Genomic DNA, 13,396 nt, shown 5'->3' with positions numbered 1-13,396 from the left:
ATATATATATATATATATATATATATATATATATATATATATATATATATATATATATATCAGGTTGGAATTCTGAAACATAATTAATGCTGTTTTTAATCCCGTCAAAGGCAGAGTTGGCGTCTAAAATATTCTAATTAAAATTGTCAAACAGTGTATCATTCGTTTTATTAAATTAAATTCCTGTTCAATCAATAATCGTAAACCTGAACTAATTACTAACCAGCATCTAAACTAGATCCACGAATCAGTGTTATTAATGCAATTTTCAATTACATACCCACACGAGTTTCACCAGGTTATTAAAGAAAAACAATCCTTGCTTAAGCATTGCATTGAGAACAATGATACGTGGACTGGATAATTCTTTGTTGTTCTGCCTGGCACAGGCAACAATGATTAACAAAATTAATTTTGTCTCGGAAAACACATACAGACTCAAATACAGACTGAAACACAAAAGCATTATAACATACACTCTCGCAAAGACATGAAAAAAAGCACTCGAAAATACACACTCCTAACTTATCCAATCTCAAACCACAACCCCTGCAATAAACGTCGACATTTACAAACATTTTTCCCACACGCCTCAACTTGATAATCTCAATAAACATGTATCTTTGAACGTGAATTACAGTGTACTCCCATACGTACCTGTAAATATACACAAACATACATAAACATACGTCTAAACTGATAAAAACGCCATTGCCTTTGACCAAACGTACACATTATCCGATAATTACACACACACACACACTCGTACGCACACGCGACGGAGTGGTCTAGCGGTAGAGAGCTGGACTGCTAACCCGTAAGTCTCGAGTTCGAATCCGTGTTCAAGTCAGTAGACCGTCCCTGAGTCCACTCTGATGGGTACCTAACTCACGTTAGGGAACATAAAGGCGGCTTGGCATAGTGCTGACCACACTATCTCTTCATATACCGAGGTCAAAGAAACAAGTGAACTCTACTTCACTTGCCCCATAGACCGTCAGGTTTGAAAGGGAAACATTTTTACACACGCACGCACACGCGCGCTTGCACACACGCATGCATACATACACACACATGATGTCTGAATAAGTAAGCTACAACATAAGAGGTTAGCTGGTGTGTTGGTTTGATCTGTCAATAGCACGTGCCAACACTTTGTGAGCGATGAGGAGGTGATATTTTAGTCTCATTATATTTCACATCTGCAACCAGGCATGGGTGTAGAGCGGTTAACGTATAATATTCAAAGGTATTCAAGGTGTCGACTTGATCGAACACATAGTTGCTAAACCGAAAAATCTCGAGTTCGAACCCTCAGGCAGAAGTTGCTCGATTGCTGGGGACAGCAGCTCTCCTAGGCCAGACAACTACAAAAGCAAACAACTACTGTCTTGTAGTTTGTTTTTGGTCAAACAAAAGAAAATCCAAAAAGAAAAGCAGGCTAAAATCGGAGTCTACGGCCTAAACGGCTACGGCTACAGCTTCGGCTACGTCTACTATGGCGGCTATGGCGGCTAGAGCGGCTAGGGCGGCTATGGCAGCTATGGCGGCTAGGGCGGCTATGGCGGCTATAACTACTATGGCTGCTATTGCTACTATGGCTACTATGGCAAAAGCAAATTGCACTACACACCAAACACACACACTACACAGTTTTATCAAATCCACGTACATTTTCATAGTAAAACGACAAAAAATGGTAATAAAGAAAAAACATATATATATATATATATATATATATATATATATATATATATATATATATATATATATATATATATATATATATAAAATTCTCTACGTCATTTTAGCACTTACTTCTTAACTGTAAAGATTTTTGTGAAAATCGTAATAGTGTACACCTATATTGTAAAGTTATAGTTAGAATTTGTGTTGTACAATTCTTCTTGAACTCGATCTGGCAGGTTTTGGTTTTGTTTTTAAAAATGTTCGTGTTTTTATAAACTCTATATAATTTTTCGAGTAGATTTAAGTTCAATTTAAGATTAAGGTGTACGTGATGTGGCCTGAATAAATTTTGGAGATGCCCATTGAAGCTTGAGTTGCCCAATCAGCATTGTGCTAATTTGATGGAATAAAGTTAATTTTATTTGTAATTCTTTGACCTTGGCTGAAGTCTGGTTAGGGATTGACGCCAAATCCTAAGGTTTGCATCTTATTTTAAATCTTGTACGCACATGCTTTAATCTATTACCGTACTTTAGGCAATCAATACAACGTATTAACTAGATCGAGCTTAGCCCGTTCATTTATTTGTATATTGACCTGTATTTAAAATTGTGTCCTTAACTTTATAGGATGCTGTCTATTTGCAAATATATCTGAAATGTGTCGCTACGTCTCTGGTAGATTGATTCAGAAACATGAGATTTATGTCCATGTATAGAGAGAGAGAGTGATAATTCTGCTAAATCAATACATATGTATATATTTAAATGTGTATTTCTGTTTGTCGTTCTTTGAAAAAGTGCAGCAAAGAAACGTAACTCAGTTGTTGTTTTTCACTTTGCACTACCAGTTTACTTGCTGTTTCAAAAAAATTCTCATAAAAAGTTTTAATTATATAACACAATGGACCCTCAACATTTTTTCACTTATCTCCCTTGTTTCATTGCTTATTCAGAAATAACAATCAGTTAGAAGTTATTTCCTGCTTCTGTGGAAAGATATTTTAGTATTGTTTTTAATGCTGTTTTTCCTTTAACACTGGGATAGTGCATATGATGAGAATAAGCAGCTTTCACGCTCTTTTATTGGTCATTTATTACATTATTTTTTTATGTGATACTTTATTCAACCTTATGCTATTCAACAGAAAAACTACATTTATTATGCATTATATATAAATAATGTAAGTCGAAATAAAAAAGAAGAAAGAAAATACTTTTGTCTATATGTTTATTTTACAACCATATTAGATAATATGACAGTAACATTCGTATGCGATTTTTATATTTAACAGTACCATCAATATATGACAGCGTCGTACACATACATTGAAATGAACATATGACACTGGAAACTTTCTTCCTGCCTAATTGCGCCCGCAAGTTTCCATACATTTCTTCCTTGTTATGAAGTTGTTTTTATTTCCTAAACAACCGCCGAAGATAAATGTATCACATCTTCCAGATGATGGGTTGAAGTAGTATCTGAGGAAGTAGCCATAACATCGGCCTTTATTTGGCTGTAATTGACAGTCCGACGCTGGTGGTTAAAAAAAAATAGTTCATATTACTGCATTCTGTTTAGTAAATGTTAAAAACAAGTTTATGTTACTAACTTTTGTTTGGTAAATGTCAACCCAATATTTCATATTACTGCATTTATTTAGTAAATGTTAAGAAAAGAGTTCATATTTCTGCATTTTATATAGTAAGTGTTATGAAAACAGTTCATGTTATTGACGTTTATTTGGTAAATGTTAACAAAGTAGCTCATATTTCTGCATTTTATTTTGTAAGTGTAAAATAAAAAATTCACATTATAGCTTTTTATTTAGCGCTTGATATTCAATAATAATTTGGTGGAGGTGAACTTTGTTAGACTATTTTTTCTTTTATATAGTTAAAATAATAACAATGAGGTTACCGAGTGATATTAAATAGAAACTGATATGAGTTACTGTAGCTAAACAATAAAACTACTAAAAAAATTAATTAAAAGTTACGGTTATTACTGTTACAAAGTACGAAAATTGGGTATAGCTTACAGATCTTTAAAAATTTAAAAAGTATGAATTGCACTTTTATTTCATACGACTACTAAACTGAAAGTCTCGAGTTCGAATCCAGGTTCAAGTCCGTAGAACGTCTTAGATTCTACCCAGCTCTGAAGAGTACCTGACCCATGCTATGTAAAGGCTGGGCATAGTGCTGACCCCACTATCCCACAGAAACAGGTGAACTCTACTTCACTTGTCCCGTGTACCGTCAGGTTCGAAAGAAAACTTTACTTACTTTATTTCATCATTTCTTTTTTTTTTTGCAATATTTTTTTCTTTAATGTAAATCAAGTAAGAAATAATATTAAATGTACAATTTTGTAGATCCCCTAGTGATACGTTAATAATTTCAAATATTTTCATATTTAACTCCTGACGATTTTAGGAACCTTATTTTTATTTGAATAGATTCTCTGCAGTAAAGTAGTTAGGTTTTATAGAGGCAGACCAATCATGTCCGGCAGATGCAACAAGGACAAGATAGGCACTGCAGATGGTTGTTAAAACTATCTCTGGATCGAAATACATGAAATGTTATTGTGCGACTTTTGTCAAAAATGGAAATAGATTAAACTTAAACCGGGTTAATATGTTATTGTTTTTTTTTACATGGAACAATCAAGGAAATAGAATTAAACTAGATACTTGTATTTTAATTACGACGTAGATTTACTATTTAAAAACATGTTCACGCGAAAGGAGGTATAATATAATCTAGATTTAAAAAATGTAATATAGATTTTATATGAAAAAATCGAAGAAAAAATACTTGAACCATACATTCTAATTAAAACCTTAATTTATCAAAGTACGTATGAGATTCTAAAATGATACAATTAAAACACAATTTTAAGTCAGCTGATGAAAATATTCGAAATGTTATGTTTAAAATATTTCAGTGATACTGTGATACTTACGGCGATCCCCCGCTGAAAGTTGGATGATGAACGCAATAAGTAAAACACAAACCGCCTTAGACAACATTTTACAAAAGTTGTTTCTTGTGTTAGCTGATCTCCGCAAAGTAATTTTATAATTAGCAGCAGCACTTTAGTGAGTTAATTAAAACTGTTTTTTTAAACAACAAGCTCACTTATTGGAAAGCTTTATAAAAAGAAATCAAAGTGTCGTGGGTGGATATATATTACAAACAAAATTTCGCCTAAATTTTTTTGAATATAAGATAAAAATCTATACCCTAAAATGTGTGCTTGGTAGTAAATATATATATATATATATATATATATATATATATATATATATATATATATATATATATATATATATATATATATATATATATATAAGCCATCATGATACATAATCTTGTGTATAATATAACCAACTACAAATATAGCTTAATATGCAAAATAGATCAATAGTTTTGAAACAATAACTGGTCTGTTAATTTGTTATTGTTCTTTTATAACAGAAGCAACAAAATAACAACTCATCCATTTACCAATATTTCCGATTTGTTGACATCCATTAATTGTATCCAACCCGCCTTAAATAATTACATCATCCTGTCAATGCTTTCTCCCAATCACATAAACTGATACAGAACTTAGTAGGAACGGTAGAGTTTAACAAATATTAGTGGTTTAAAATTTAAAAGATTTAAGTTTTAAGAAATAAATGGGAAAAAAGGTTAATATCTGTCTTTGTGCCAATGATAGCCCTCTACTACTCTACTTCCAGAGTTTCTTCCAGGTATCTCTTCCACCCCCTTTCTCCCGAAAAACGTCTACCGCCCCCCCCCCCCCCCTCGAACGAAATAAAATATATATAGAGAGAGAATATATACTTTAACTAGTGTCCGCCCCCTACCCCACCAAAATTTTAGTCGCTGAGAGTTATAAGCAAGTTTAGACCTTTCATTTAACAAGCTTTTTTTATCTGATGTAAATCAATAGGTTAAAGGTGAGAAGAGGGGGGAGGTGGTAGTGATCGAAACCTTAAAATCAATATTGTAGGCTGCTTTGTGTTTAATACCTTTGAAATCATAAATCCGGCCCCCACCCCTCTCCCACTCCCACCACCCACTGTACAGATGGGCTACTAAGCTACTAATTAAAAGCCTAGCGGTGACCGGCATATAGGTGAGCTTAACGTAATGCTGATTCAACAAAATAAGCTGTTTACTCCGTGCCAATCACATGTGGTTATTGCAGGTCAAGGTAATTACTGCCCTTTTAATTACTCCCCCGACATGTTATTATACCACTCCCCACCCCCTAATTACCCCATCATCTCCCTCTCCCTCTCTCTCTTTCTCTCTCTCTCTCTCTCACACACTCTCTCTCCCTCCCTCTTTCTCTCTCTCCGTTAAACATATAATTCATTTTATCGTCTAAGTAATAACACAGCATTCACAGCTAGGGCACTGATATTTATTGCCGTAGATTTCACATTTTATAATACTTTAATAATACCCTCTTTTCGGTTACACCTTTGATTTTTTGTATTGACATATTCTAACAGAGATCAATTTCAAATAATTTTGTATATTTTCCCACGTTTTCTTTAACTTGCTTTCTCTGTGTCTTTCTGTGTTTGTTTGTCTTTCCAATCAAATCTTGCGATCGAAATTTCTGGCACTTCCCAGTTAGCTAGCGCGCTGAAATTTTCAGGGAAGCTTTCTTTTGGATGACCATTGAATATTCAATTGTTATTATTACTAAATTGATCAATGGAAACATTTTATTGAGCATTTTAGACCGCTATATAATCTATATATATAATTCTCCTCTGCGAGCCATTAGAAAAAAAACGAGCGACGCGTACCTCGCACGCAGTGAAGCGAACGATCCCACATCGCCACAGGCTTAGGGGCAGATCATTTAGTTTGAACCGAGGTTAAACTTACAGGAGGTAGGACAGTTTAGAGGAGACGATATGGTCGAGTGGTTGGGCACACGATTGCTATCCCACTCGACACGGGTTCAAATCTATATGTTAACACAACGTGTTTTTTACGAGTTGTCTTTTTACGAGTTGTCTTTTTACGAGTTGTCTTTTTACGAGTTGTCTTCGTTTACCCAAAAAAAGTGAAAAGATAAAATCGATAGCAAGATTTTAATGCAAACAAAGACTAAAAACTAGAAAATAATAATCATTAAAAAAGTTTTTAAAAACCCACGTTTTCTGATTGAACTAAAAAGTAGAAAATAAACGCTATACATCACAATAATGCAAGCGATCACTCTACTATAAGCGATCAAAAACGTGGGGCGCCGTGATTTTCTTACAGTTTCTAATACTGTTGACTCTCTACAAGCTCCCTAATAAAAGTCAATAGTATTATCTAATCAATAGTAATATAACTTTTACTTCGGCGCCCCACGTTTTTCATCGCTTATAGTAGAGTGATCGCTTGCATTATTGTGATGTATAGCGTTTATTTTCTACTTTTTAGTTCAATCAGAAAACGTGGGTTTTTAAAAACTTTTTTAATGATTATTATTTATAATACCCTCTATTCCGTTTGACCTTGGATTGTTTTATTAACGTAGATATTTATTTCACTATGTATTTATTTATGCTAAAGAAATAAAACCAATAAACATTCATTTCAATTATATATTATTAAATAATAAAATGTGAAATAAGGAGGAGAAAAACTTGGAGGTATATGTATACGTTTATTTTACAACCATATTATCAAATATAACCGTAACATTTGTATGCGAAAGTGGAATCTACATATTTGATTGTGACCGCATCACAAATAAATTTACGCTCACATATGAAACTGTTGTCCGTAGTAAACACGGCTAAAAACTTTCTCCTTGTTTGATCTCAAACCCTTGCAATACCTAACATAACATTCATAAAGGGGGAGGGAATGTCTATTCATCTCAAAGGGGTCGGCGTGGTCGAGTCGGTAAAGCTCATGGTTGCTAAACCGAAAAGTCTCGAGCTCGAACCCTCGGGCAGATGAGGCTCGTTAGCTGGGGACAGCCACTCTTCTAGGAGAGACAACTCCAAAATTAAACAACTGCTGCCTTGTAGTTTATTCTTGGTTGGACAAAGGCTATGGAAGCAAATCCAAAAAGAAAAGTAGGCTGAAATCGGAGTCAATGGCCTCAATGGCGCATAACCAGTTGACACGTAACGCTTAATTGTGTTGGAGGCGTGGTCGAGTCGGCAAAAAGCTCATGTTTGATAAATTCGAACAAAGTCTCGAGTTCAAACCCACTGGCAGATAAATCTCGATCCCCTTCAACACTAATAATTAAGAACGAAGAAGAAGAAGAAAGATTCATCTCAAGCAAAATATCCACTCATTTTACCATTCTCGCAGATGTGGGTTGTTAAGTAAAGTAAAATTCCCTTTTCAAACCTGACGGTCTATGGGGCAAGTAAAGTAGAGTTCACTTGTTTCTGTGACCTCGGCATATGATGAGATAGTGTGGTCAGCACTATGCCCAGCCGACGTTACTTCCCCTAACGTGAGTTAGGTACCCATCAGAGTTGGGTGTACTCAGGGACGGTCTACTGACTAGAACCCGGATGCAAACTACGGGTTAGCAGTCCAGCTCTCTACCGCTAGACCACTCAGTCCCGTGATGTGGGTTGTAGGACGAAATAAAGTCAACACTCAAAGTTACTATTATTACCGATTTAACGGCACCTATGTATATTTCCAGTCTTAATGTTGTGATTAACTTTATGCACAAAAATTATCAGATGAAGAACTTAAAGTTAGTGTTTTGAAAACAATGGATCATTATTTAAAAGATATGTTGTCTAGTATCAGTTAGATGTCTTGTTGGCAATAAGACAACACTATAGACAAGTGGCTTTTGACAAAAACCTTCGTTGGTGTCTCTGACAGAGTTCTACCACTCGATCACTTTATTACTTCCTTAAGTGATTAGCAACTGTTTGAACCAGACAGCCAGACTAACTTTGAGAGCTATAAAAATAAAGGAGAGAACTTTCGATCTGATGTTAAATCGAAAAGTTCATGGCGAAGTAGTAGACTGGATGTTGAAACTATGAATCTATCCGGCTCACATCATCGACCGTACAGACAGGCTACTAATTAAGTGGTAAGAGCCTAGCTGTAGCATTATCCAAACGCTGTTATGGGAGCAAAAATATTTAACGCTGATGCGACAAAAATATCAAACGCGTGTGAGGGTTATATGTTGGGGTTTAGGTCATCAAATTTATCGCCCTTTTAATTAATCCTCCTCCCCCCCCCCCCCCCTCCTCACATCCATGTTATTTCCTCTTATGTTAAGTACTCATTCTAGAATATCTATAAAACTTTGTATTGTCTAAGTGACAAACCTGGCTTTATACAGAACATGGCATTATAATGATTGCTTAGGCATATCATCTAAAATCTAAAGCATTCCCTTAACCTTGTTAGGGTCGTTGGGGCACCACCGTGTTGTGTGTCTAGGGTTAAGTGTCCCATGGCGGCGCACACCACTCTCCTTGCCTGACCACAGCCGGATGCCTCCATCTTGGTGGCTCGCTTTGGTCACGAACACGTGGCCGATGAAGTTCATCTAGGAACTGTTGCGCCCAGTGTTTCTTCCAGACTTTTTTCTCCGGGGGGGGGGGGGGGGCACTTGAAATTTTTGGGAGGGTGGTACACTTTCTTCGAGCGGGGGGCGGACACTGTTAAAAGTATATATTTTCTATATAAATTATATAAATTCCATTCAGTTCGGGGGAGGGGGGGGGGCGGTAGAATTTTTTCGGGGGGGGAGCTTTGCCCCCCCCCCCCCCCCCGAAGAGATGCCCGAAGAAACTCTGGTTGCGCCCTGGCCGGTGACCTTTACTGGAAGGTCATACGCACCGGTGATGTCATGTAAGCATCGGTGGTTTAATTTTGGAGTTTTCTCTCCTTAAAGAGTCACTAACTCCAGCTATTGAACCTCATGTGCCAGGGGATGGAACTCGGGATATTTCGTTTTAGCAATTTATTTTTTTTTTTTTAAATATGTTTATATAATGAAAGAATAATCATAAAACTAAACTACAGAGTAAATATTTCTTTTTATAAAAATTTAGATCAATAGAGATCAGTTTTTTGTTGTTTTTTTTTTTTGTTTTTTTTTTTTTTGTTTGTTTTTTATGAACAATAGGCATGAAAAGTCTATGTAATCATACTAAATTTTTGAAAAAATCTTTTAAAAATATGGCAAGAGACAAATAAATTATAATTATATGTGTAAAAAATTAAAGCTGTTTGGGAACCATTGATTACACTAATTTTAATATTTTTGTTTCGAATATAAGCCGTTGAAAAGCAGTTTAAAATTATTTTATCAATTCAAATATTTTCAAAAGGTGCTCTCAACCTCTTTTTGAAGTCAACCAGAATGGTCAGGGAGAGTAAAACAGTAAAATTCAGAAGAATTGTTTTCCTTAATAATAATACACAATAGTGATCTATGGCGTATAACGTACTATTGTATTTATATTAAATAATATAACATCCCCAATCACCACAACACACTGCCTCTAGTAATCCAAATTAAAAATAATAAAAGTGTTTGCTAAATTACTATTATATTACTGGTAATTATGTCTTTGGCTATTTCTAGTCTTAATGAAACTGGAAGTCATTTTGTACTAATTACACAAATTTTATAAAATATTCAATTTTAGTTGAAAAATTTGCCTCATGGTAATAAAAATTTGGAACCATTTTTAACAAGCTTTTCAAGTCTATTGTAAAAAAAATTGTTTATGTAAAGAATGTATATAGAGAAAAACTGAAAGTCAGGTTTACTGCATTTTTATTTCATTACCACATTGTCAAAGATGGCGCAGCATTTACATTCCAAAGTGTTGTATTTATTTCACTGTGACTTGACTGCATCAGTTACCAACCGCAAGAGTCGACACAGTTTTCCTTTGTTTCAAATCTGTTTTTGTTTCCCCCACAGCCGCCATAGTTAAACTCTTCACAGTCGTTAGTTGACGGGTTGTAGTAGAACCTGGGCGCGAGGGCTTCACATTGACCAGGCTCTGGATCCAGTAGACAGTACTTAGCTGGTGATCAGAAAAATAAGAAATATTGTTACACTTTCATTAGGAATAATTTTAAAATAATGTTTCTGCATGCAATTCATTTCAAGTAAGATTTATTTTATGCCCAATTGTCCCTCGTTCCCTCACCCCTCCCCCAGCGTGACAGGGCATTTTGTTAACCCTCCATCTGGGGCATAAGAAATCAAAATCTTGAAGAAGATTTTTCTAGAAGACTTGTCGGTGGCGCAGGTTCTAAGAAAACTTTTAAGTTACCAAATATTTATTTCACTGTAACTTGACTACATCAGTTACCAACCGCAAGTGTAGACACAAGTTTTCTTTGTTTCAAATCTGTTTCTGTTTCCCCAACAGCCCCCGTAGATGAACTCTTCACATGCGTTTGTGGATGGGTTGTAGTAGAACATAGGCATGGCTGCTTCACATGGACCAGGGTCTGGCTCCAGTTTACAGTACTTAGCTGGTGACCAGAAAAATATGAAATAGTGCTACACTTTCATTAGGAATAAATAATTTTAAAATAATGTTTCTGCGTGCAATTCATTTTAAGTAAGATTTATTTGTATGCCCAATTGAAGCCCAGGGAAGATTTTTTTCTAGAAGACTTGTTGGTGTCCCAAGTTCTAAGAAAACTTTTATGTTACCGAATATTTGGAATCGATGGAGGCATGAAGCCGCATGGCAAAGAAACTGTCTTGTGGATTCAATCGAGTTTTATGGGTTGGGGGAATCAAGGAATTTGTCTTGGGGATTTAATCGGAAATGGCTTGGGTAAATCAAGGAAGCTGTCTTTTGGATTCAATCGAGTTTTATGGCTTGGGGGAGTCAAGGAAACTGTCATGGGGATTCAATCGTAAATGGCTTGGGGGAATCAAGGAAACTGTCTTGGGGATGCAATCGGAAATGGCTTGGGGGAATCAAGGAAACTGTCTTGGGGATGCAATCGGAAATGGCTTGGGGGAATCAAGGAAACTGTCTTGGGGATTCAATCGAGTTTTATGGTTTGGGGGAGTCAAGGAAAATGTCTTCGGGATTCAATCAAAAATGGCTTGAGGGACTCAAGGAAACTGTCTTTGGGATTCAATCAAAAATGGCTTGAGGGACTCAAGGAAACTGTCTTGAGGATTCAATCAAAAATGGCTTGAGGGACTCAAGGAAACTGTCTTGAGGATTCAATCAAAAATGGCTTGAGGGACTCAAGGAAACTGTCTTGGGGGACCCGATGACTGTCTTGGAGGACTACAAAAAAAGTGCAGGAGACCGACAAAAGTGAACGCTGCCCCGTGTGTCTTGGTCACATAAGGGAAAAGATGAAATATTTGAGTTTGGAAATTAGATATTATGATAAAGTTTTATTCCAAATATTTTTTTTCTGAGATAGTAGAGGTGTTAAAAACGATGTATGCTAAACTATATTTTTAATAGGCTGACTGAAGTTCCGTGGGGCAAGTGAGGTAGAGTTCACCTGTTTCTGTGACCTCGGCATATGATTGGTTAAGGTTATCAACACTAGGTCCAGCCGACTTTACTTTTACTAATGTGAGATAGGTACCCATTAGAGCTGGCTGGACTCATGGACTTCTACAAATTTAAATCTGAATTCAAACTCATGACTTTCGGGTTAGTAGTTGTAAGCTTTACAATTCGACCTCGTCGTCTCATTTGATCCAAATAGGCTTCTACTGTTTTTTTCACTTCATTAACAGAAAAACATTTTATATATGGGGGAACGGGGGGGGGCTCTGACTAGAGATGTATAAAAATTAATGTGGATGAAATCACAAAATATTCCAGTACTCACGGACTCCCAACACTGATGGTTGCAAGTTGAGCACAACAAGCAACACACAAATCCACTTGGTCCACATTTTAGAACAGTTGTGGCTTATTGCACCTCTCAACATAAAGTAATGTTACAGTGAACAGCAGCACTTGGGGGTGTTAATTACAACTGGTTCATGTACAAAATATTCACTTAATGGCAAGATTTTTTATTTAAGTATTTAAAAGTAATTTTCTTTTCTATGCATCTTAACAGAATATCCGATACGTCTATATTAGTTTAAATAAAAGTCAAACAACATCTTTAAATATAGTTAAAGTACGAAACAATATTAATTAATATATATATATATATATATATATATATATATATATATATATATATATATATATATATATATAGTTATAATAACATAAAACAATACTGTAATAATATAACAGATTTTAAAAGAAACGTTAAATGCAAAACATGAAATATATAATAATGTATTTTGTTTTAAAATAGTATACGGTTACACGATACTGTTAATTTGGGGATATTAAACCCTTGATAAAAATACACATACGAAATGAAAAAGGATCCGAAAGCTAGGAACCGTTCGTTTTAAATGCTGTTATTGTAGTATTGCTTTAAAAAATCTAAATGTATTTGATGTAAATCGTACAATTGCGATTGAAGCACAATCAGTGTTTCGTCCAGACTTTTTTCTCCGGTGGGCACTTGAAATTTTCCGGGGGGGGGGGGGGGGGGGGCGGCAAACTTTCTTCGGGGGGGGGGGGGGGGCGGACACCGTTAAAAGTATATATTTTCTATATAAATTATATAAATTTCATTTGGTTCGGGGGGGCGTG

At 35.4% G+C, this 13,396-nt stretch overlaps 1 protein-coding gene across 1 annotated transcript; it reads right to left on the bottom strand.

Annotated features, from left to right (window-relative positions):
* Positions 1-2,914: 2,914 nt before the first annotated feature.
* Positions 2,915-12,666, bottom strand: LOC131940506 (carboxypeptidase inhibitor SmCI-like). The gene is made up of 5 exons (XM_059299165.1): positions 12,564-12,666; positions 11,061-11,222; positions 10,600-10,765; positions 4,663-4,793; positions 2,915-3,228 (listed from the first exon to the last, which is right to left on the bottom strand). Exons 1-5 carry the CDS (start codon positions 12,664-12,666, stop codon positions 3,056-3,058), a joined length of 735 nt encoding a protein of 244 aa, XP_059155148.1. The 3' UTR covers positions 2,915-3,055.
* Between the last annotated feature and the right edge of the window lie 730 nt (positions 12,667-13,396).

This window comes from Physella acuta, unplaced genomic scaffold, assembly GCF_028476545.2.
Source record: "Physella acuta isolate Inbredline_101_S28 unplaced genomic scaffold, ASM2847654v3 ptg000320l, whole genome shotgun sequence".
Lineage (NCBI taxonomy): Eukaryota > Metazoa > Mollusca > Gastropoda > Physidae > Physella > Physella acuta.
Note: the sequence above shows the minus strand (reverse complement) of the source record. Positions and strands in the feature narration are given on the sequence as shown.